The 23,489-nt window shown below is 38.0% G+C and overlaps 1 protein-coding gene across 1 annotated transcript; it reads right to left on the bottom strand.

The window, feature by feature from the left end:
• Positions 1-4,930: 4,930 nt before the first annotated feature.
• Positions 4,931-20,415, bottom strand: LOC104572320 (cytosolic phospholipase A2 zeta-like). Its single transcript, XM_088520476.1, has 20 exons — positions 20,320-20,415; positions 19,339-19,411; positions 18,303-18,439; positions 17,351-17,479; positions 16,329-16,378; positions 15,793-15,835; positions 14,980-15,046; positions 14,630-14,799; positions 13,702-13,815; positions 13,234-13,271; positions 12,542-12,677; positions 12,061-12,197; positions 11,375-11,597; positions 10,284-10,398; positions 9,522-9,659; positions 9,095-9,202; positions 8,400-8,594; positions 7,551-7,717; positions 6,500-6,686; positions 4,931-5,148 (listed from the first exon to the last, which is right to left on the bottom strand). Exons 1-20 carry the CDS (start codon positions 20,413-20,415, stop codon positions 4,931-4,933), a joined length of 2,541 nt encoding a protein of 846 aa, XP_088376602.1.
• Positions 20,416-23,489: the final 3,074 nt, after the last annotated feature.

The following is a 23,489-nucleotide window of genomic DNA, read 5'->3' as shown; positions in this document are numbered from 1 at the left end:
AAGACACAGCTCAAAAATAGCTATTCATCACTGCCAGATTTGAGTAACCCCATACAAAGGTGTAGGCTGAGCCCCTCATGTAAACTGGAGAGGGATAGAAAGACAGCACAACTACAGCTCTCTACTATGACTATGGCCTCTGCAGCCCTCCAAATTCTGTGCTCTGGTGACGCCACGTAAGTTGCTTTGACAGACAGCGATAAGATTGCAATGGTTTTCACTGTCACTTCTCTGCAAATTATGCCCATGAAATGGAGGTTAACTTTCACATATAACTGCAAACACTTAAATAAAATACTACTATATGTTATATAAAGAATATTATGGGCAAAACAAGCCACGAAAAACTTTTCTTATTGAAATATGTTTCAGTAAAAGTACTACTTCAAGATAAGTTATCAGAAAGTCATGGTGAATTTTAACAAAAATTATGTATGAAAATATTTCAGAATAAAAACATGAATTTCAAATTACCAAGACTAACTTCTTATTTTAGAATAAATTCACATTACTTTTTCTATAATAGCACCAAACACGATAGCAAATCCAAGCATTTAGTATTACTGTTAGCATACTAAAATAGGACCTGAAGTTGACTATTATTTTCAAGTCACTAAAACCAGCTATTTAATAGTGATAAATTACAGTTGAAATTAAAAATATATATTTTATTTATTTCAAAGCTTTGCTCTCAGTGAGATAGAAAACCCTTTGTGAAGCTATGACGTAAAAATTCTGACTTCCAACCTTTTCAAGTGGAAGCATGTGACTTATCCAGCCCTCCTATCAAGGCAAGGCATCTTGGACAATGTTTTGAGCAATTACTCTAAGTTTCTTTTTCACAGATTTGGGCATTAAAAGTAGAAAATTATGACAATGATAATGCTTTCAAATTAATACACATCAACTTAAGCCTTTGTTGAGTAAAGAAGAAAAAGTCACACTCCCATCGCCAAGTTGGGCCTCATTTACAAGTTAGTTGCTTCATTCTTCTCTGGTCATATCATAGGCAATTCATCCCAGTCTGAGATGAGCTGATGCAAGTGACAGCAATGACTACAGCTTCTCTTGCAAAGGCAGAACTGAGTTTGAGCTCGTAACTGCAGCCAAGTCCTCCTCACTACATAAGGCAAAAAACAGGCTCACGCCTTCCCTTGGGAGCAGACTTACAATCCGAAGAGCTCTTCAGAAGCGCCTAGTTTTCCTCAGCAACTCTGAGTATTGTCCTGCACTCTGACACTTCAGTTAGCTGTCTAGGGCTATAAGTTCGCTCCAGACACCACCCCATTTTAGTTTAGAAAGTATCTGAATACAATTGGTAAAGCAGGCAACTGGTAGGGGTGCAGGAGAATCTTAAGTACTAACAAACACCAAGTAATGACGATCTAGCTATTCAAATACTTGTCCATTTATGCATGGGTGAAAGACTGGTTGGGATCTTCTGTCAGCAGACCCTACAAGCGAGATGATTAATCTAGCAGCCATATTCAGGGGCCTGACATGAACACAAAAGGAAGAATTACAGCTTCTGAAGTAGAAGGAATTAGGGCTTGGGACAAATGCAGTTACACCTAAGTCTCTGCAGAAATTAAAACTAGGGGAAAAAATAGACCGAGGTATGTGGATTTGCTTTTCTTACATGATTTACAAATAAATCCTGAACAGAAAGAATATGCAGAGACACAACTATAAGCACACCTTTGCTAAACCTGGGAAAGACAAGAATTGGGTCTGATTACAAAGAGCAGTTGGTCCCAAATGCCAGCATGGCATTCTCGGCAAGTTGTGCCATGTACCACCACTATGTCCCATCAAAAAAGGAAGCAGCTAATCTGGAGTAATTTGCCTTTCAGTTTTATCCCAGTGTGACGTGTGCCATAAAAGGAGGACTTAAGGAAATATTTCAGACAAATTCAGGTGGGCCCTATGATCCTCCCTTGCAAAGAAAAAAAAAAAAAAAAAAACCACGGAGAATTCCCAAAGTGCCTTTTACCCTACGAATCAAACTCTGGTTTGCTCCCCAAAACCACAGCTATGCTCATAATTTCCTGTGGGACTGTAATGGATTGTGGCATTTTGCCATTTCGATGTAATTTCCTGAGCAGTGCATTGGACTAATAAACTGATCCAATTTTGAAAGTGCCTGTTTTCTTTATACATTAAATATATCTTTATACATCATACTTGAGCATATTTTGGTTAAAGTGGAGCTGAATGAAGTCAGTGTGACATCACAGATTCATTATTTTCACATTTCTGGCAGATCCTCCTCATGATTGCCAAGCAGTTAAGCTGTACAAAACTGGGGAGAATGTAAATAGTTTGTCACATGGAGGAGCATCTGAATGAAATGCTCTGGGCTGGCAGAAGTGTTAGTCCTCCAAACAAAAAGCAGCACTTGGAGAAACGCTGAAACAAAAAAAAATCAAGGGCAAATACGGTTGTTGTATTCTCCTCTCAAAGAGTGACACCTAGAGGCTAACTGTGGGGAAAGAGAGCGCACACAGCACCAGGAATAGAAGTAAAAAGTATTTACACGGGTCTCAAATCTCAGCGAATTTGTTAAATCATGAACCTAGCAATTTCATGATCACTGGACAGAGAGAGGACCCCTGTTAATCAAAGTTAACTGGTTGAGGTATCTCAGCAGTGGGTTCACCAGTATTTAGAACAAGCAAGAACATACTATAGTATTTTCCACTGGGGGATGGTAATAAAATCTCATTCTACTAACCAATTATTTCCACAAGATCTCTATCAATCTATGTCTCTGATAAGTCAGCTCTAGTTGGGATTAGCCATAGTCTAAAAAATTTTTATAGAGGAATGCACATGTGCACAGAAAAAAAAAATCAATGCAGAATTTCTTTAGAATTTTTATCTTGATTTCTCTCTTGACTGTAACCCAAGCTGCACAAGCATCAAACCTGATGCTGCTACATGGTCACTATTACCTTTCCCTATAAAATTCCCCCATGTTGCAAACAGTCCTTGTGCAGCTGGAGATGCTTCCAGAAGTCCTGGGTATGGTGGTGGAGTGGCAATTGGCTGACATATCCCTGACCATCCTCAGAAGCATTCCTGAGGAATTTATCCAGGCTCTTCTCAGGCCAGAAGAACCATTAGACAGAATATGCTTTCTCTCTGCAGCAAAAAATAGACATTTCTGTCAAAAACTGCCATGGGTGTATGCAAGAGTTTCAAATACATACGTAAATAATTTTTAAGAAACAGAAAGGTGAGACAAAGGGCAAAAAAACAAGTTATGCCACAACTTCAAAAGGCAACAGATACAACGCACCATTAAATTTTACATCTTCCTGCAGATAATGCTTCACAAAGCATTCATAAAATACAGTCTCACCCACCACAAAGCTGCTCCCCTACCGCCTTCCTCATGAAAACTTCCTCCATGAACTTTTTTGACACTGGAAATAGAAAGTATCTTGAAGGTGCAGAATTTGTCAGTAAGAAGTAAACCTCACAGTAAGAAGCCTGCTTTAATTTCATTTGCTGTCAAGCAGAAAGAAAATTGTGTGGTCAGGTGTGGTAAGTTAATAACCATGACATGCTTCTTATAAAGACTTGTTTTTTTTTGTTTGTTTGTTTGTTTTCCAGTGGGGTTATATAACAATATTTTTGTTTTAAAGCTGAAAGTTGCACGTTAGATTTAATTACTTACTCAAAGATACTGCCGACCTTTTTTTAAGAGAAGAATAATTACAGTACTTGTAAAACAGTGTTGAAATCAGTAACCAGAAATTCAAGGCATCACTCCTGGAAATTGTCAGAACAGCGTATTACGGAGACAGACAGGCAGGGAGGGAGGTTTGACTCCAAAATAATGTACCTACTTTAATTACAGACAACACTATGAATCACTAAGCCAGAAAGAAATTAATAACAAAACACTTCTTAGTTTATGCAGTGTTTCTGACTATTTTTACCCACTTTTCAACCATTTCTGCTATGCATACTCTTCCTTGGGAAGGGAAAAAAAAAGTCTTAAAGCATTAAAGTAGCAGAAACAAAATCCTTGTATTTCCCATTTAGATCAATCTTATTTTTATAAAAGCAAGATGTACTATTTAAAAAGCACTCCAACCAAACCAGGGTGACTTTGGTCTTTTTCAAATCTCCTACTGGCCACTGCCCTGCAAACTCAAGGCCATTTTAACTCCACAAAAGACTACTGCAACTACAAGGCAGCAATAGCCGGGATGCAACTCCTATAAAAACAGAGATTCATGAAGCACTGACAAGAACACTCTAGCTGATTGACTCCATTTGGGTTGGAGAGATGTCAGCTTTTGAGAATGGTGAATATAGAGTCTTTAATTATCAAACAATTTTTTAAAATGTTGCTATGTAGCAAAATGGTGTCGTTTCAGCATACGTTAACAGATCTGTGCTACTTTCACCTAACGAGTAGGTATAACAAAAGCAATGAAGATTCCACCAAAAAAAAAAATTTCAGTTCATGTCCTATTAGAATGTATTCAAACTTAAGAACTCCAACATTAAACTGTACAGAGCCTTAAAGAAAGCACAAACCTGCCTTGTTTGAGTTGTTATATCTCTATCACCTATCCTGGCACATCCTGATGCCACCCTTATGTTATTTCATAGAGAGAAAAATAACTTCATGTAACTGTCATGCTAAAGGTTTGTTCACATCTATGTACGGCTGTGGACTAAAAACCATCACTTCTTTAAACTCACTTGTTCTAGTACACTGAGTGCTTGTATCTTTTCATGTAATTATTTAAGTTTTGTTCATACTCAAGAACCATCCACTTCCTGTAATTTACTAACAGATCCTGCGTTTGAGAAAATACAGAGCAAAACAACCAGATACTTTCAAATCCTTTTCCCATCAAATATTTTTCCCTAACACTCTACAATCCCTCACAGTAAAGGCAAAACACCCTTATTCCCCCTTGCTCTTTTGTGCTTTTCTTTTCAATCCCAAAGCAAGAGCTTTAAAAATTGCATCCTTATTGTTCATAATGTTGTAGCGACACAGCTCCAGCAGCTGATCAAATTCAACAGGTTCATAAGTGAAATTCATAGTATAATAAGGAGATGTTTCCCCATCAACAGCAAAATTTCCAGATAATTTCTCTTCTTCTGTCTCACGGACTACCCCTGCCAAGAGAAAAAGCAAATGACAATACTCTTTGTTTCAACACATGCATAAGAAAACACAGCTATTCTCTCCTCTGCATATATCTTCTTTATCATAAATCTTCATGTGCTACTGGTAAGTATGTACAGCTACTAAAACCATTTATTGGCACCAAACAGGTCTAAAAATGTGGACTCTGATTTGTTAGCATGGGCAGACAAGTTTTTAATAAGATTAAATGGATCTTTATTTTTTTTTTTCCATACGCTCCAATCATAGGGAATAGATTAGACTTAAAAAATGCTCCCCATATCTACAGCCAATATGAACAACTTTGTTTTAAGCAACACCCTATTTATCTTTAGCCTAGATAGGCTAAATTCCTTCAAGTTTTCCTTAAGGGTATTCTACTCCTGTTTTATTCTTACTCTTCATCTCCTCTTTGAATCTTTTTTAAACAACAGAAAAAGAAAAGAAAATTCAAGCTTAGAATTTAACAGTGCCAAGTTAACAGGATATTTTTTTTATTTGAAATATGGCTTTCCCAGTAACACTTCAAATATGGGGCATTTGGCAATAGCATCATGCAGAACTATATTCAGTTTTGACCTACTGTAACTCAGTTTTTTCTTCCTTTTTATTACATTTTCTACCTGCGAATTTATTTTTTCATTCATAGATTTTGCACTGCTTTTATTGAACGTCTTCTTGGTGATTTTGGACTCTCTTCAGCTTAATATAATTGTTTTGTTTTGATTGTTTGCCCTTCAAGCTGCTCACAGCTCCTCTCAGTTTGATGTCATCCATAAGAATTTATATATTCTTTACTAAATTATTAAGATACTGACTAGTTTTGGGAATCATGCTTAATTCCCACCCCCCTCAATTTGAGTGAGCACTACCAGCATTTAACTTGTATGTCCCATTAGTTGTCTAGGCTCACTTTTCTTTTTTAACAGATTGCAAAACCTATGAAACAAAGAAAACACTGTCCATCTTTAAGAATCGCAGTCATATGTGATGCATCCCCCACAACCACAGATGCTCCTTTTTTTTCCCTATACATCTTAATGATTATTTGTTAAATATCTTAGTCACCACATAAGAAACTCAGTCAACTCTCTCTTCTTACTTAATTGTTTTTCAAACTCTGGGCTTATCAACTGTGCCTTTTATAATATACATAATGGTTTTAGGCTGCACAGGAAAAATTTTCTTAAGTCACTAAGGACAGATATTCTGTCACTCTAGATCCAATCCTCTTTGTGAATCCCTGTTTTGTTTTTGTAGCCCTAAAGGACCAGTCCTTAGAGGGTGCTGGGCACCTGTAGGTGGTTGTAGCATCACACAGTCTCAGACAGGCTCCTTTACCTGGTGCCTTGCATTTCTGGAACGTGTTATTCACTAGTGGGAAGTGAAGTACAATGGGAGCCTTGGGATTCTCAGCATCTACAAACATATAGCACTCTTGTGGGTTCTGCTTATCTTTTTCACTGACAACAATGTGTGGAAAGGGGATATCCCGTTCTTCACAGTATTTCTCAGTTTTATAGAGTACCTGAATTCAGAAGAAAGAAAGGTTCTTTACTATATTATAATAACTACAATGAGGTAATAAAGATTTTTCTTATTAATTTCTGTTCTCTAAAGAGCCAAGTAAAATCCCTATTTCTGAAAGTGCTCAGTGCCAGAAACCCTGAAGTCTTGTGACTGCTACAGCCCAGGCAGTTGAAAAGAGATTATCTTCACCAAGATGGTTGAGCTTAGGCCAGACACTTTAAATACTAGTGAAATAAGTGTACATACATACAAGCTCATTTTTCTTGGCTGTGCCAAAGCGACCATTGCCCAAGTTCTAATAAAATCTAATGGACATCTTACTAACAGCGACATTACTCGCCACTGCTTTCAGAGAACTTTTCTTTAGCTCGAGAGACTTTTGTGCTATACAAAATATATTTTTGTGCTACTGAATCTTTGTCTAACAGTGCCAATAATCTGCATGTTTACAGAGTTATCCTAAATTACATTTAGGATAGAAAGGGATTCAACTGATTACATAGGTAATGCAATGCAAGAACATTTGTTATGATATGTGTTATTTTGAAATGTCTTTTTTATGCTATTGTATAATATACAACTTGATCATTGGTACATATTCAAGTACAGCAAAAGCACTGGCACAAGAAGTCTGCTTAGAAATGATCCCTTCAGGTATTTCTAAACTGCTTATTTAATATTCCCTCAGGTGACATTTTAAAGAAATGTCACAGCAATTCCATATGAAGAGACTACTTTATTGTGTATATTGAAAAATGAACTGAAATCACCAAACAGCCAGAAGAAAACAAGTATCTCTCCTTCTTATATGATATATCCCAGATGGAACATATCTTTGTGCAACTGCTTAGTTGTTTCTCACCTCAAATGGGGCTTCCCAAGAATAGTTGAAAGACAGGATGACATCTACGTCTCGTTCTTGATGAAGCACTAAAGGAAAAGGAGAATTGATGGAAAAATTCCCATCTATCAGATATAGGTTATCTTCCATAGGTGTTAAATGGTTGGGGAGTGCATCCAGTTGAGTACCTGAAAGAATGCAAAATACTTTCCCTGCACTTAGAACAAAATAAAGTATGACACTCCTACCTTCGCACCACCAAACTGAATTAAGACAATTCCAGTGCATACGTTCAATAGCATAGTATGTGAGTAACTCATACATTTACTATTACATCCTCACATCATTCTGGAATACTAAAGGGGAAGTATTAAGTGACTTCTTCACAGAGAGTCAGGCTCACTTAAACATCAATTTACGCCCCAAGAACAAAAAGTGAAAAAAAGCTTTTAATGAAAGCAGATTACCTTCGCATATCCTGATTTACCAATAATGAATATGATGAGGGTGTTTTCACTTGAAATATGCTCAAATTCTGTTTTAACTTGAAGACAACACTGTGAATAAGCTTTTATAGATATAAGTTAAGACAGAATTTGAATTATGTGTTTTTTTCTATGTGCTTTTACTTATTTTATTCATGCAAACGGTGCTCCCTCAACATTAGTGATACGGACTACTTTTTTTAGAAACATGTTTGAGATGACAGCTATGGTTGGAAGAGCTTCCTTTATGGCCATTCTGTTTCAGTTTTTCATGATTTCATAGGAACACTGTTGGATGATGCATACATATAGTATTAGCAACTGCCAACATGCTCTTCCTTACTGTCCTGAATCCCTTGGTTTCTGCTCATACTGTGTTACATACCCTTCCAAGCTACAAACTCCTTGTTTTTTAGGTAGTCCTTGTGAAGATACAAGCCACGCATATAGTTCACATTTTCTCCAGAGGAAAAACGATACTTAGAGAAATCTTGAAATAAACTTGAAATAGCTCCTTCTGGCATAACCATCCGAGTCTCAAAGTGGGAAGTATCTGGATACTGATGTCCATGAATCTCATCTGTAAAAATAATGCACAAGGTTTGAGACAAATTCACAATCCTGTAATCATTTTGCCCCTAACCCCAACATCTGGTATTTTAGGCACAATGGAGACTTAGATAGCTTAGATAATATCTAAGCTTAAAATGTTAAAAACATGGATTGCTACAATCCACAACTTCATTACAGCTGAGTCAACGCAGACTTTTTAAGTCTTTATAGTAATAGCATTGGCCACTTTCCATTTTTATTCTTAAATGAACAATATATCCTTGGAGTATGAGTTGTATCCTTGGAGTATGAGTTGTATGGGTCTATATTTCCCATCAGCAATACCTTGCACTATTATTTTCTATAAATTATTTCTATAAATTAAACAAAACTATCTATTAAATGGGCAGTTCTTAAATCCTTGTTACATCTTTTTTTGGTGCATACTGTTATGCTATTACAACAGACTACTTGCTGGAATAAAAAGACTACTTCATGACTTTTTCATATGATTTTAAGAATCTTTACGTAAGCTTTCTATGGCAGCTTTCAGAGATTCTATAAAGCCAACTTTTGATGAAACCACCTCTTTCCAAATTTCCTCTAGGTTTGCAGCAAATGCACTTGACCATATTCCTGAAAAAAAAGAAAAAAAAAAAAAAAAGGAAATTCATGAAAGTAAGAAAATTCCAAGTACTAACTAGTTTTTTACCTACAAAACAAACACATCTTTCTTTTATCAGAATCATTGTGTTCTGGATAAAAATCTGGAGATGACCAAATACCCTAATGCAAACAGGAGCCTTGTTCAGTTAAGCAAGCTGGAAATAGTATTAGCACATGCTGCTTTTAGTAGCAACAATGCATAAAGCTGTTAAGAAAAAGTGCAATTTTGAAGATCTATTTTAACTCATACCAAATCAAGTAGTTGCATATCACATGATTCACATCCTACCTTGCAAAAAGGAAACCCTGGGTTCTGGACGTTTCTCACGTAGCAGCCCCATAAAGAATTTACTGCCAAAGTCTTCCATGCGGATAAAAGCTCCATACTTGTGAATACCAAACTCATAGGGTGTGAACTCGCACCATTCTGGGAAAGAGTTAATCAAGATCATTATCTCAAATTTAAACTCTTTTCCTATTACAATGGGAAACATTTAGTGAGGATGAGCTACTCATGACCTCCACAGCAATGTTCTCTTTGTCATCATATGTTAAATTCTTTAATTAACATACAAGAAAATATTTCCTAGCCTGTATCTTCCATGGCAGTGGATTCTGCTTCTTGAAAAGAGATATCAGAGTCATTCAAGACTTTCCCACTAACTCTGCATTTTGATATTACTAGGAAAGTTAGAACACGGTGAAGAGCAAGTACTCAACTACTTGTTACAGATCAAAGCAAAGTTTAGTAGTGACAGCTTCAGTGCACCACTATTCTGAACACCAATTTGCTTGATTGAAAGTGGCTTGGGGGACCAAAAAGCTGACAAATATTAAATGGAAATATCTCCCCCACTTTCATTTCATCAGGACATGATTTTAAGATGTTCAGAAACAAACAAAAACTTATAATTACTGTTGCTCCTCAACCCTATAGGTTGGCAAAACAACACACTAGGGTACTGAAACACCGTAAGTTTAGCCTGTGAACAACAACAGATATTTAAAACTTGAGGTAAAACAATATTATCTGTAAATTTTAAGAAGATACCTGCAAACATGCTACTATCCACATTGGGCTTCACATTGATAGCTGCATAGATGGGGTAGGGGTTCTGTCCCCACCTCACAGCTGCCTGCTGGTCAGATAGTGTCCGCGGGTTCTCCTAGTCACAGCAAGAAAACTTATTTCTATGTATTATATCATTTTTAAATCGGTGTTCCCTCTCATTCTTAAAATATCACAGGACTGAGGTGTCTGATCGTTAATTACCCAAAGGTCACAGGCTCAGGATATGCTTAAATATACGTTCACAGAGCAATCCTCTGTGAGAGCTAAAGCATGTCATCTAGGTGACTTCATCTGAAGCAGATTAAGAAACCTACCCCTCTTTTATGGGGTGGGTCCATTTATCATGGCAAAAACACTCACAAGGACTGACGCTGCGAAGCAGCCTGTGCATTCTGAAATCTTCTTTTAGCTAATTTTCCAATAACTTAATTGCCTGGACATACCATAAAAGAGAGAAACTTTCGAGGAACTAGCCAAAGGAAGTGATGAATACTTAAGTGACCGAAAACACAAAAAGTTAAATTGCATTTTACAGCTAACTTAAGCTACAGATTATAAATTTAAAAAGTAAAATATCATTCGTGATGCAGAATTGAATATATTTTCACCAAAAGGCAACTTGTGCACTCAAGCACAGAGAGTAACAGCTGTGCAATTGAATTAAATGGTATCACAGAGTGAAACGTTTCAATCTGACTTTTCCCACTTTTTTTTTTTTTTTTTTTAATCTTTGACACAGCTTTTGGCCATCAGAGCCAAGAGGTGCATTCTATATGACACAGGCATTACTAGTAGTAAGATAACCAAAGAAAACAATGTATAATTGCCTGATGTACAAAGAGTCCCTCTAGGTATCAAGATATCATATCATGAAGATTTTCTTCCTCTATATAAGCTTTAAATATATAAAATATGGAATATTTTATGATTCTTCTAATATATTAACCACTTTCGTTAATATTTCAGGCATTCATTTATTTTGCAAAGCAAATGTTTCATCTCTGAAAAAAAAAAAATCAGTCAGCTTTTCTTTGAGACTGAAGACTGAATTCAAACAGATAACTCATTACCTTTTGATGCAAAAAATATTCTATTATGAGACCCCACAAATCCGTCAGGGTGACATTCTGTCCTTCCTTCTCCAACAACCATAACTGCTGGAAATAATACACCAGCTGTTCCGCGGAAAAAGCTCTCGCCTTGCTGCTGGTCACAAATTGCCGAGCGATCCTGATGGCCTCCTGCAGATCCTTGTGGGACCAGTGAGGATCTTCGTAGAGTTTACACAAGCACCTAGCGTAACAGTCGCCAGATTTTCAGTGAATTGCATACAAGATAGAAATCATCTAACAAATAACCTCCCTACACTGTGACTGGAAAAAAAAATGTGTAGCTTTTTTGTTTTACTGCGATCAGTGGCTCAAAATGAAGGCAGTTTACAAAGGTTGAAAGGAATTTACTGTCATACTCAGTTTTATTGTACATCACTCATCTGTCTTAAAAGTTAACATTGACTTTCAGGGAATGTGACATTCTCCTAAAGAACATAGGTCTTCAGTAGCTCACTAAATACGTCTTAGTACACAGAAACATTTGTAAAATATCCATGACCATTAAGTTTGCCAATGATGAAAGATGCATAAAGGCTTACCACTGAACCACACTCGCCAATAAAAGCAAATATCTTAGGAAATAGGCTGTACTTACCAGGGTGATCAAAACAGAGTTATCACAAACTAAATTCTATAATACCTACCAGGTGGATCCTGAAATTCCACACACATATGTTAAAGTATCCAACAGAGAAAGCTCCTGGAGACCTAACAAGTGGCCATAGAAAGCAGTCATGGCTCTCATCCCACCTCCTGAACTCACAACTGCCACTGTTGGGACCTACATGACAAGAGCAATGAAAGACAGGGAGAAGCATGGCGTGCAAATAACGTAGTGTATATAGTGATCTATATGTATCCAGCATCATTGTGGCTTGAGGTTCATTTTTACAGTTTCTCTTATGAGAAACAAAAATAAAGACAAAAAACAGAAATACAGAAAAACCCCAAACATTCCTACAATGGGCTTCTATTATTAGTCTGTTCCCATTGAGCTGAAATTCATTAGTACCATAATATTTTTCTACTATGGTCCCTGGACCCTATTACAGGCTAATCAATTATCTGTTTTCTGATATCTTTGGAGGAAAAAAAAAAAAAAAAAACATAAAAAAACCCACACACCTCATTTTTCAAAGGCGCTTTTGACAACTTGAGTATCTTCTTTAGTGCTTTAGAAGATTTTTGTTTCCTTCTGACCAAAAATTGTTGTTCTCCTCTACAGAGATTAAAACCAAGGCGCACATCGAGATCCTCAGAACTGTGTTCAAGAAAAGCAGGCGGAGCATAACAGGGCATACAGCACCCTTTATAATATTACATTAGTACATTTTGTAACACGGTATTGTGTTAGCATGCATACCTATATATGTTACATATCAGTGTATATATACAATTATATAATCTAATATTTAACATAATTTTATGTATATATAAATGTACTACACTAATAATGAATAACTACACAATGAAATGAATTAGGATTCAGTGCTGTTTAGAAAAGTTCCTCACTTCTCAAGGGGTTGGGAGGTAGGGAAACAGTTTTTCTGTCACGGACTTTTTTTTGTAATGAAAAATTCCTTAGCTCAATCCCAAGATGTCAAAACACTTTTCTTTGCAGTGAGAATAAACATGATAACTCAATTAAACTCTCATTCAAATAGTAAGGTGGAAGTGGTTCACAAGAGAAACAACTCCACAAAAACCTTTTTCTGCCCGACTTTGAACTGAAGTGATTGTAAAATCTAGTAAATTTATTGTAAGAAGTGAATATGTTTTCCAAACTTTTTCCGGGAATTTCTGTCTTACTGACTCACCATTCTTCAACCTTCAAAGTCATATCCACACTTTGTCCCTAGAAAAAGAGCAATAGCACACCACAAAAATAGTTTCACAAAAGTTCCTAATAGCTTCTTGTAAGAAAATAGGAGGCTCAGCAACTTAACATCATGTTCTGTATTAAAAAGCCCAGAGCCAAGCTTTTGTCTCAGTCTAGTAGTAGTGAGATAGGAAGAAACCCATGCATTTTCCCCTTGTGTGTCTGAGCCATGTTTCTGTGTTTGGTACTGAGCTGTATTATGTTGTCAAAACATCTTGGGGAAAGAGGAGGAAAAAAAAAATAAGAAAGTGGGAGGGAAAATGAGCTGGGATTCAATCTCTGTATTGCTCATTCTCTAGGCTCAGTTCAGAATACAATAATAAGCACAATAGCGAACTTGGAAAAACAAAAAGCTATTGTCATTTTTTACTGCCAAAACTCCTACACATAGAAAAAAAAGCCTTACCTTTCCTACCAGAACACTAAACTTCAGTTCCTGTCCCTGAGGAAATGTGGAGACAGGTATGGATGCCATTCCTAAATGCTCACTGTGCATTTTCAAGTCTTCACTCCATCCTTCCTTCAAGTCAAAATATTGAATTCAGACCCAAACATTTACCACTTACTGAAGCATCTTCCCGTCATTACAGAGTACAAACACCATCAAGTGTATTTGTCAACACTGAACTTGTGGCAGTCTTAATTCTACGCTCACTGTTAAACATGTAAAAATAGCTCCTCTTTTTGTTTTAAATCAGACAAGTTTCCATGTTGCCATCCACTCATCCGCATTCAGATGAGCTAACTTAAACATTGCTGAGCCCCCAACAGTGCAGCCACCACTAGAGCTGAGCTATAACACTCAAGTCTGAGCCACTGCAGCCACACATCACAATCACAGCAAAATCCTGTTCAGCATTAATGGTATTAAAGTACTCCAAGGTTGCTGGTGAGCTTCCAGCAAGTGTCCTGTAAGAGCATGCAACCTCTGACATTCTCATTTCAAGTTAGAGAATACTTCCATTCATTTCAAGCAAAACAATCCTCTCTTCCCATACATTTATCCAGGAAATTGCTGAATTGTTTGACCTGCAACAGAACGAATCATCTCAACTTGCAATGGGTGCACATGATATAGATACCACAATTTACCAATAGAAAGCTGCCATTAACTAGTAGAATGCAAGACTGCAGGAGATGATATAAATAGTTTCAATTTAGTAACATATTTTTGAGAAGTGATAGGGCTGCATTGACCCTGGGTCATTTTTGCTTCTAACAATATTTGTCTACCCGCAGTCTCCAATGGAGATGTTCTTCAGGACACAGGCTTGCTCTCAGGAGCCAGGAACCTGGCTCCAACAGAAACTTGAAACATGGAGGCAGTTTCTCACCTCTATCACAGGTGTAGTTTGCAGCAGATCCAAGAGCAGGTTTGGGTGGATTTCTCTGTCCACATGGAAGACAAAAGGGATCTTCCTTTTCTCCTCTGACTCAGCACTACAGGAGGTAGACGACCAGTGCTCAAAGGATCCAGGCAAGGAGAGGTGAACCTGGCAGTTTTCTGAGAGATTCAGACACAGTGAAGGGTACAAAACCAGACAGGGAAAACTACAACATACAACTCCCGATAGCAGCAATTGCTCCTTAGACACAACTTACTAACCAGGGAAGTAGACTCCCCCATATTGTTCCACATGCAGATGCTCGAGAATGGGGCATGACAAGACATGGGTAGACTTACCCTGTATTAACCACTGGCTTGTCTCCCTTTTATCCACAGTGCCATGCACACACAGGCAAGGATGAGCCTATTTTAAAAGTAAGAGCTGTAAGACCTTAACTTTTGATTATAGAGCTATGTTGATTTTCCAACTGCACATAGACTATTATCTATGGTAAGTTATTGAGTGATATACCCAAGGAGAGAAAAAATACTGTTTTCAAGCAGTTTGCCCCTAGGTCCTGCAGTATATGCCTACTGTGTAACAGTAACACTGCTGTGCTCACAACTGCCTCTAAGGTTCCTTTTTACAATCTCTTATTTTCATGTTTTGCTTCCAATTTTAACCAATGTCACATTCTTTAAGATAATTTTTTGAATGTCACTCAATCGCAAACACTTGCAGCTTTTCAAAAGACCTTTAAGAGAGATCCCAGATGTCCTAATGCAGGAACTACACAGAACTACTTCTCCGAGGTGCAGCTCATTCTAGCGATACTTGCTCAGACACTTTCAGGAAATAGCTTTATAGTAAATATAATTTAAAGGCACTTCCATTAAATATAGCAGCCTATTTTTGCAGTAGGCTAATAAGGTTACTACACTCATAGCTCAAGGTCTCACCTATGTCATATTATTATAAATACAGCAAGTATCCTGTTGAAAAATGGACTGGGAATCATTGCAAGAAGGCACTGTCTCTTTATGTATTTGAAAGATGCTATGGTATAAAAGGAGTGGGCATCTGTATCAATGCTAAAGAGCTTCCTGTACAATACGCTCTCTTTCACAATACAACAGACATTCACTTTTAGGGCATAAACAACATCTTACCACCAAAACACCATTAGTGATGACCTCAGTGGGGGGATCTGTGCTGTGAAAATGAAGGGTAAATATAAGTGAGATTAAATTTCAATACTGTGCTTACCTCTCTTTCACAATTTGCTGTATTCTGGCTGTTTGTGGTTGGTTTTTTTGTTTGATTGTTTTTACAAATCTTTGTGCAAATCTTTTATGGCTTAGAGAAGTAGCCTCTTGATTTTGTGCAACTTACCAAGTTCTTCTGTTATTTGACCAGGAGAGAGAGATGTGAAAAGGAAGAATTTTTTTTAGGTATATTCAAATAGAATTATATAAATGGAATGGATAAGAGACATTTCTGAGTACACTGATCTGCTCCTTTGCCAGCCAGGACCATGCTTTCCCAGAACAGTGCTTTAATTATACCTTCTGGCAAGGAAGGAGCAGAACGGGCAGATGCACAAGCACATTCTTTTTGTATAGGAAGTAAACTAAGTAGTACACCATGAATTGCAGTTTTGGTCATAAATACCCTTATATTCAACAGCGTTTTGCAGGTTCCTCACCTCTCTCCCAAGAAAAATTCTACATCCAACTCTTCATTCTTCTCATTTGCCTAGAGACAGAGAGAGATAAACACATGGGTCATCTAAACACCGGAAGACACATTTCATAGCTTGAGACATCACCAGGAGTTGGATTTTCTGGACAGTGACTTCTCCACGTTGGCTTTGTTATCCAACCTACGTTGGGTTTTCACCAACAACTGTCCAGACAGTTCTGACAGATGTGTCATGTTTGATTTACATGCATACCCATGTTCCCACCATGTCTCAAGTTGTTGTCAGAATATCTTGCCTCCATGAAAGTGTCCGAGCAAAACTACTCCTTTCCTCTGAACATTTTTTCCATCCTCCATATTTTTATATGCTATCCAAAATTTTCACGATTTCTCTAAAGAGACAGTTATATTTATCTCTAAGCTTCACTCCAGTAAAAGGGATGAGACTCCATAGCCAATGGAATATAGCTCAATAAAATTGACATAGCATTCTATAATGAGTTGTTGCATCACTTCATCAGCTTCTAGCTTAGATTCCTAACACTAAGTTAGCCTAACCATTGTCAAGTCTTTCACAGGTGCCACAAAACTGTGTAACATTCTTCTCATTTTCTGCCTAAATTTATTCCTAGTTAATTAACACCTATTTACTTGCATGTCTGAACTGGCCTTTTAGTTTGTCTCTTATCCAGACTGCTTTCGTAAAAAGATAAGTCCATTTTCAATTGTTGCTGTGACAAGTATCAGTCATCTGGGGTCCTTTCAAATGTCAGGTTTTCCTTTCCTCTACCTCCTCATCCATACATTTGTTACAAGTTCATCTTGTATGTATCACACAAGAGATCTTACCAGGGCTTTGTCCATGTGGCATTAATATTCCCTTTCTTGCACTGGAAATATATCTCAGTCTCATATACCTCTGGATTCCATTTGCCTTGTCATAGCTGTGTCATATCAATATCATGTTCTGATTATACATTGCTTTCTACCTTGCTCACTATTAAGAAACCAGGTGAAGATTCTCACCTGGTGACTGAGCACGAATGTGTGATTAAAAGTCTGGCCTGGTGCAATATTTGCCACATCAAAAGTAATGGAGGCAGCATGACTTCTCAGCACAACGTTTGCATCATAGAAGGTGAACTCCATGATATTCTGTAATGGGAGAAAACTTGAGAGTCTATAGAAAATAGATCTAAAAAAAGTCTAATATAGCCACAAACTGAAAGCATTCTGACTAGATAATTGGTCTTAATTTATTTTCAAGTATAATTTACCGTGCTAAAACTATGTTTTATTGAGTCCTTCTTAAACAGTGACAAGACAATCCAATGCATCTTCCAGACTGGCAAAAACCTAGCACTTCTGTGCGAAAGGAAGGAAGATTGGGTGGAGACCTTCCTTGGTTTAAGATTTTTTGGGTACAGTTCCAGACATGTCTTTCATCTACTAGAGTGATACTATGAAGAAGATTTTGTGCAACACTGCAAAGTAGTTAGTTCTTCATAAATAATGTTGTATCACTGATAAATAAATTCCAATGAGGAAAATGCAAAAATTTCTCTGCCTGGCCTGCTACGAACTATAGCATTCTTAAGAGAACAAGACCTTCCCCCCTCTGCACCAGCATTTTCCCAGGCCATGCTTTTTCTAGACTACAGAGCCCTTTACCAACGCTGAGCTCCATAGAGCTGGCTTAACCTACACCAGAAGGCCACCAAGGGTCTGACCCCTCCTTCTGTTGCACCCTGTAACAGGGCTCTGTTCCCTCCCTGGTGCTGGTTCTGCTGTCCGTCCTGCGCTGCATTGAGCCGGCTCAGCCTGCTAAACCAGCAGAACTAGCCACACCTTCCTCCAATGAAGGACTTGACTTAGCACAGAGATCAGACAAGCGTTACATGCAGCATCTGACCGGTTTACAAAAAAAAGAAAAAAGAAAAAAAAAGAAAAGAAAAAAAAAGAAAAGAAAAAAAAGCACCTTCACAGCATTGTGGATCTTATAGTTAAAAGTTTCATTCCACTCTGGATCACTGCAGTTATAAACAAGGCTTGTTCGAGAAGTGACCGGAGATGCGGTTGGAAGATCCACTGCCACGTAGCAGTTTGCCTTGGACACTGCAAGGAAGACAAACAACGAGCAGTTTTTACTGTATTAGGTCACTGCTTTCTTCATAGCTTATCATATCCCATTAGCAAGATTACATCATTGCCTCAGCATTTCAATCTTTGGACATACACAACAGAATTTTGCATATTAGAATATTCTAAATTCTATTTAAATTAAAAAGCATTAAAAATGAATTTTACTTATACAGTAGTATCAATACCAGGTTTATTGATGACAACAATCTTATCAGCTAAGCCCAATACTTGAAAAGAGGCTTCAGATAAAGTCATAGAAAAGCTACCATTTCCCTCACCTGAATTGCTTTCAAAAAGTCATCCACGGAAAAAATAAACCCATATTCTTATTAATTTCAACAGATCCTTTGCAGAGGCCCCCACATTAGGGTGGTTGCTTATGCAAAGACAGGGTCCTGAAGGTGCAGTTTGGATGCTTGTTTTTTTGTTAGGGGCAATCATAACTGTGAGATAGAGTTGTTAAAGCCTGAAGTTACAAGTTAATTCACTTAATTCATATCAAAACAGTTTTTAAAGCTTTTCTAAAAAGTGATTCTGCCACAATGAAGTGAGGGGCTTGTGCTCCCAGTGTGAATCAATTGCATTCTCTGGCACAAGTGAATTAAATAGACCTTTATCTTGTTCTCACGAACAGAAGCCACAGTTCTCACCTTGCCATTTTTGTGGCTATTAATTTCTGAATAGAAATGAGTTTTCCACATTTCATGAAAAGCTTTAAAATGACATTTTTCTTCTGCTCATGAGTCTCGAAACAGCTTAGAACCAATCTTTTGAATGACTGCTTTAGTAGCCCAAACACATGCCACAGAAGTGGAGACTGGCTGTCTGCAGAACAAGAACACAAATGAGCGCAGCTTGGATCAAAGACTTACGGAGATCCAGGCCATGGATGTTTCTTGCTTTGAGAATCTTCACTGTGAGACTGTAATAAGGATGTGTTTCCTTCTGAAAAAACAAATAGCCCAAGAGGGAAATTCAGTATCAATCTGCCTTTTAAATAGTGCCAGAAATCTCAGCACTTGAGAAAAACAATGACTTGAGATTCCTGGAATGAATATTATGAACAAAATGAACATCCTCATCCTTGTCTCAGAACTGAGCTATTTCACATGTACTTTCTACCTACATACGTACTGCAAGCTTTCTTGTTTCCTCACAGATTTCCATTGCTTTTGTTTAGTTATGTTGAAGTATGGAGATACAGTGTGATACATCAAGGTTGTATGGATTTAGCTCAGAATGTGCACAAAACTATTAATTGACATTTGCATGATCCCCAACATGCATATGATTAATATATGTGGAAAACTGTTTTGACAGAGCAAGTATTTTGATAACTTAGCATCACTTGGGAGATTACATATGAAATGTATACATTTTCAGACAAACTCTTCCAGAAGACACATTCATCCATCTAGGGTGCTCTAAGCTTCCTAGAGTTACACGTTACATGACTTTCAATCATTTAAATCTTTTCCTGAAGAGCAAAACTATAAAAGATCACACATTTTCAAAATTTCCTTCTAATATGAAAATTCGGGGAAATAAGGTAGGAAAAAAAAAAGAACTTGCAGCTTTGAAAAATAACATTGAACTTGTATTGCACTATCATTAAAACAAAATGAATTTTCCTTTTTGCTTAATGAATATTCTAATGAATAATAGGTACTTGGTACTGAAAAGTCAGATTTCAGACCCAGCACTTCAAACGCACAAGAAAACGCAGGACTTGGCACTTGATGTCAGCAGGCTTTTTCAAATCTGTGCTTAACATACCACCTGCAGGTCCCGTCCTGTAGCTCTAGACAGCTTTAGGCTGTGTGCCCAGCCAGCAACTGCTGCGGTTGCTTTACCTGCTCATCATCGGCCCGAGAACTCTTCAACAGGGCAGCAGCCAGAGCAGAGAGCATTCGGGCTGAGCCCCAGCTACGCAGCACAGCACCCAACATGCAGGACTGCATCCAGCCACCTTCTAGGCCTGAGGAAGAAGCAAAGAAATATTAAGCAATGCCTTAACACTGCTGCAGTTTCACCCAGTGATGAAGTGGGTATAAGACCCTGACTGCTCCATCTGTTTGTGAACACTTTACTCTCCCCACCCCACCCCCCACCCCCCCCCCTTTTTTTTTTTAAACCAAGGTGCTTCGCTCCTTCCAGCAAAATATTTTCCTAAAATATTGTCCCTATTCTGTCACTTAAAACCTAAAGCAATAGTTAATACTATGCAGAGACACCTCACTTTGCTACCACCTCATTTAAAGAAAAGCATTAATCTTGAGGCACTTCAACACATATACCTCCCTTTGCACATCACCTCCCTAATGCCTTAATAATTCTTAAAACTTTATGTACTCCCTGATGATTTTTCAGGATTTACTTTTCTCTTAGCTTTCAGCTGCTTACATTCATAGCTAGCCAGCCCCAAATGGTGTCATGCTAAAGCAAACATGCTGTTTCCTGGATGCAAGCAACATTTTGCCATGTGATGCCATGCTACTGCTGCACAGTGCGTATTGCAGCTGTACTCTTGTGGACCTGTCCTCATTTACAAAACATGTATCTCAGCTCCTCACCCGCAGACAGTAAAGTTACGAGAAAAAAACGCATTTCTGATTATAAGGTGTTTGGATACTATTTAATAGAACCCATAAAGAATGTTTTTATAGACATTTTATCAGAGCACTTAAGCAACAGGGGGAGAAATTGAGGCATACGCACTAACTCGCCATGGGACATGTCAGATTGGATCACTGCTTCGTTCCTCGCCCTCTAGAAACCCATGACTTGAGGAGCGGGTGCCAAGCCCTACTTGCAAATCATCACCTGTGGTTTCCCACAGAAAAAGCAACAGTTCAGCACTCCACCCTCAAGTCCTGACTGCCTGCCATGCTTTGCTTGGGTTATCACAACGATACGCGTTATTCTGTTACTTTATTCCCTTGTTTGCTCTCCATGCTTTAAAAACTATTTTACGGAAGGTTACAAAAGCTTATTGTAGTAAAGAGAAAAAACACAGTTTCTGAATAGCCGTTATCAGTCTTGCATGTAAATTGTTCTGTAAATCTAACTTCAGTTAAAGGCTTATCACTTACACAGATGGTAAAGTCAAGTTCATGAAAGTTCAGAGTGACGAACTGGAATTACCAGTAGTCCACCACAGAGCAAAGTCTTGCATTGAAAAAAAAAAAGAAAAAAAAAAAAGGAAAAAAGAAAAGAAAAGAAAAGGAAAAATGTATACATATACACAGACACAGCCGATCCCCACAAGGCAGCCGACGCCCCCTCAGCCACCACAGGACACCACAAGCCCTTCCCCTCCTTGTGCTGCTGCCATGGCGGCCCCCTGTCCCTCGCAGACACAGTCCACAGAAGAGCCTTACCGGGGCAGGCTTGAACCTGCAACCACAACAGCGCTGGTGGCTCTGTGTGGCCGCCAGGTTCAGGAGTTTCCCAGCCCGAGGCCGCTGTCCTCAAGGGACAGCAGCGGCAGCCCCGGGCCAACGGCCGCAGGCGTCTGTTGGAGCCGGCAGGTGCCTGCCAGGCCTGGGCTCCTGACAGCGCTGCCGGCCTCTGGTTTAGGCTTAGGGATTTGCAAAGGAAGGAGAAAGGCTGAGAGATGAAAGGCTGTTCATAGAGGAACAAGATGGCGCTGCCAGGATCTAAATCCTATATCCAGCTCCTCAACAGCCTAGTCACAGGAGCTGAAGTAAATCAGCTAAACTAGCAGTTGCCTACAATATATTAGTGTTGCAGCGGCAGTGACAGAGGCCACACTGGGCCATAGTAGGTACTACACAAAGTACAGGTTTTGTTGGGAGATTAGAGAGAGTCCAAGGGACAGAAGAGAGGAGGGATAAGAAAAACTGAAAAGAGCCCAGGTAACACTCTGGGGATAACAGGTGGCAACCACAATTCTCTCCGTGTACTTTCTTCCTAAAGCAGAATAAGAAACCCTACTTTTTTCCACAGGATTAGCCTGAAGATAAGATTATTCAAATGCTCCAATTTCCCTTCATTAAGGCTGCTGAATGAGTTAAGATACTTGAAGTTTTTTCCTCCATTGCACAGCAATCTTATAGCATGCATGTACATGTCTGCCTCCATAGCGTCCAAGCATTTCCTATCAGGACAGAAACTTGAGCAAGATTCTGCAAGTAATCAAACCATGAAGTTCAATTCAGATTCAGGAGGAACAAAGGAAACTGCCCATTGTACCATATATGTTCAAAGGCCCAGCATAATTGTATGCTGAAAAAAAGCCTGAAGCAAGAACACCTGAACATCCTGTATGGAAAAACATACAAAAGAAAATTCAGTCTTCTCATGCTTTAAAACATTGCTAAAATCAAGTACGAAATATCCAATCGAACAAAGGAAACAGGTATCCAGCATCAGATATAAAGAAAAATTTTAACATTAATTTGTTCTTTCTCCTATTTCAGCTGAAAGGAAAACCAAGGACAAATAGACAAATCTAGGAATTTAACTACCCATAAAGTCACTGTTTCAAATATTAAAAAAAAAAGTATTTGAGTCACAGTTCTTCAAAACAGGGCAGTGTCACAATGAAAAGGTGACTGCTTTACTGATGTCTTGTAACCAGTCCAAGATGAATTTGGAAGTTACATGTCACTTATCACTTGCACTGACTTCTAAGTGCTAATAAAATAAACTATGCACTATAATATTACAATGATTTTTTTTTGCTTACCTTTGATTAAAATAGGGAAAAATATTAAGACAAGTCTGAGAAATATTGTAAAAAGCACATTATCAAAATTTTTATTAAAATACAACAAGTTTCCATTCAAGAAGTGTATCTGGTCATAAGTCCTTATGTCGTTTTGAAAAGAGACAAACTTCTTAAATTTTTTGAATGCAAAGTACATACATGCAGGTCTGTGTTGAAGTTACATAAGTAAACAGTGCCTGCTTATGACAAAAAAGAACAAACAGGCACACACATGCCCTTATACCTATTAGGTACCTTCCACCTGTAGAACAGAGTCCTTTCCTCCAAGCT

The sequence above is a fragment of the Tinamus guttatus genome, unplaced genomic scaffold, assembly GCF_059628265.1.
Source record: "Tinamus guttatus ecotype Peru unplaced genomic scaffold, ASM5962826v1 Tinamus_guttatus_pri_ptg000089l, whole genome shotgun sequence".
NCBI classification, from domain to species: domain Eukaryota; kingdom Metazoa; phylum Chordata; class Aves; order Tinamiformes; family Tinamidae; genus Tinamus; species Tinamus guttatus.
This window is presented reverse-complemented; position numbering and strand designations above follow the sequence as displayed.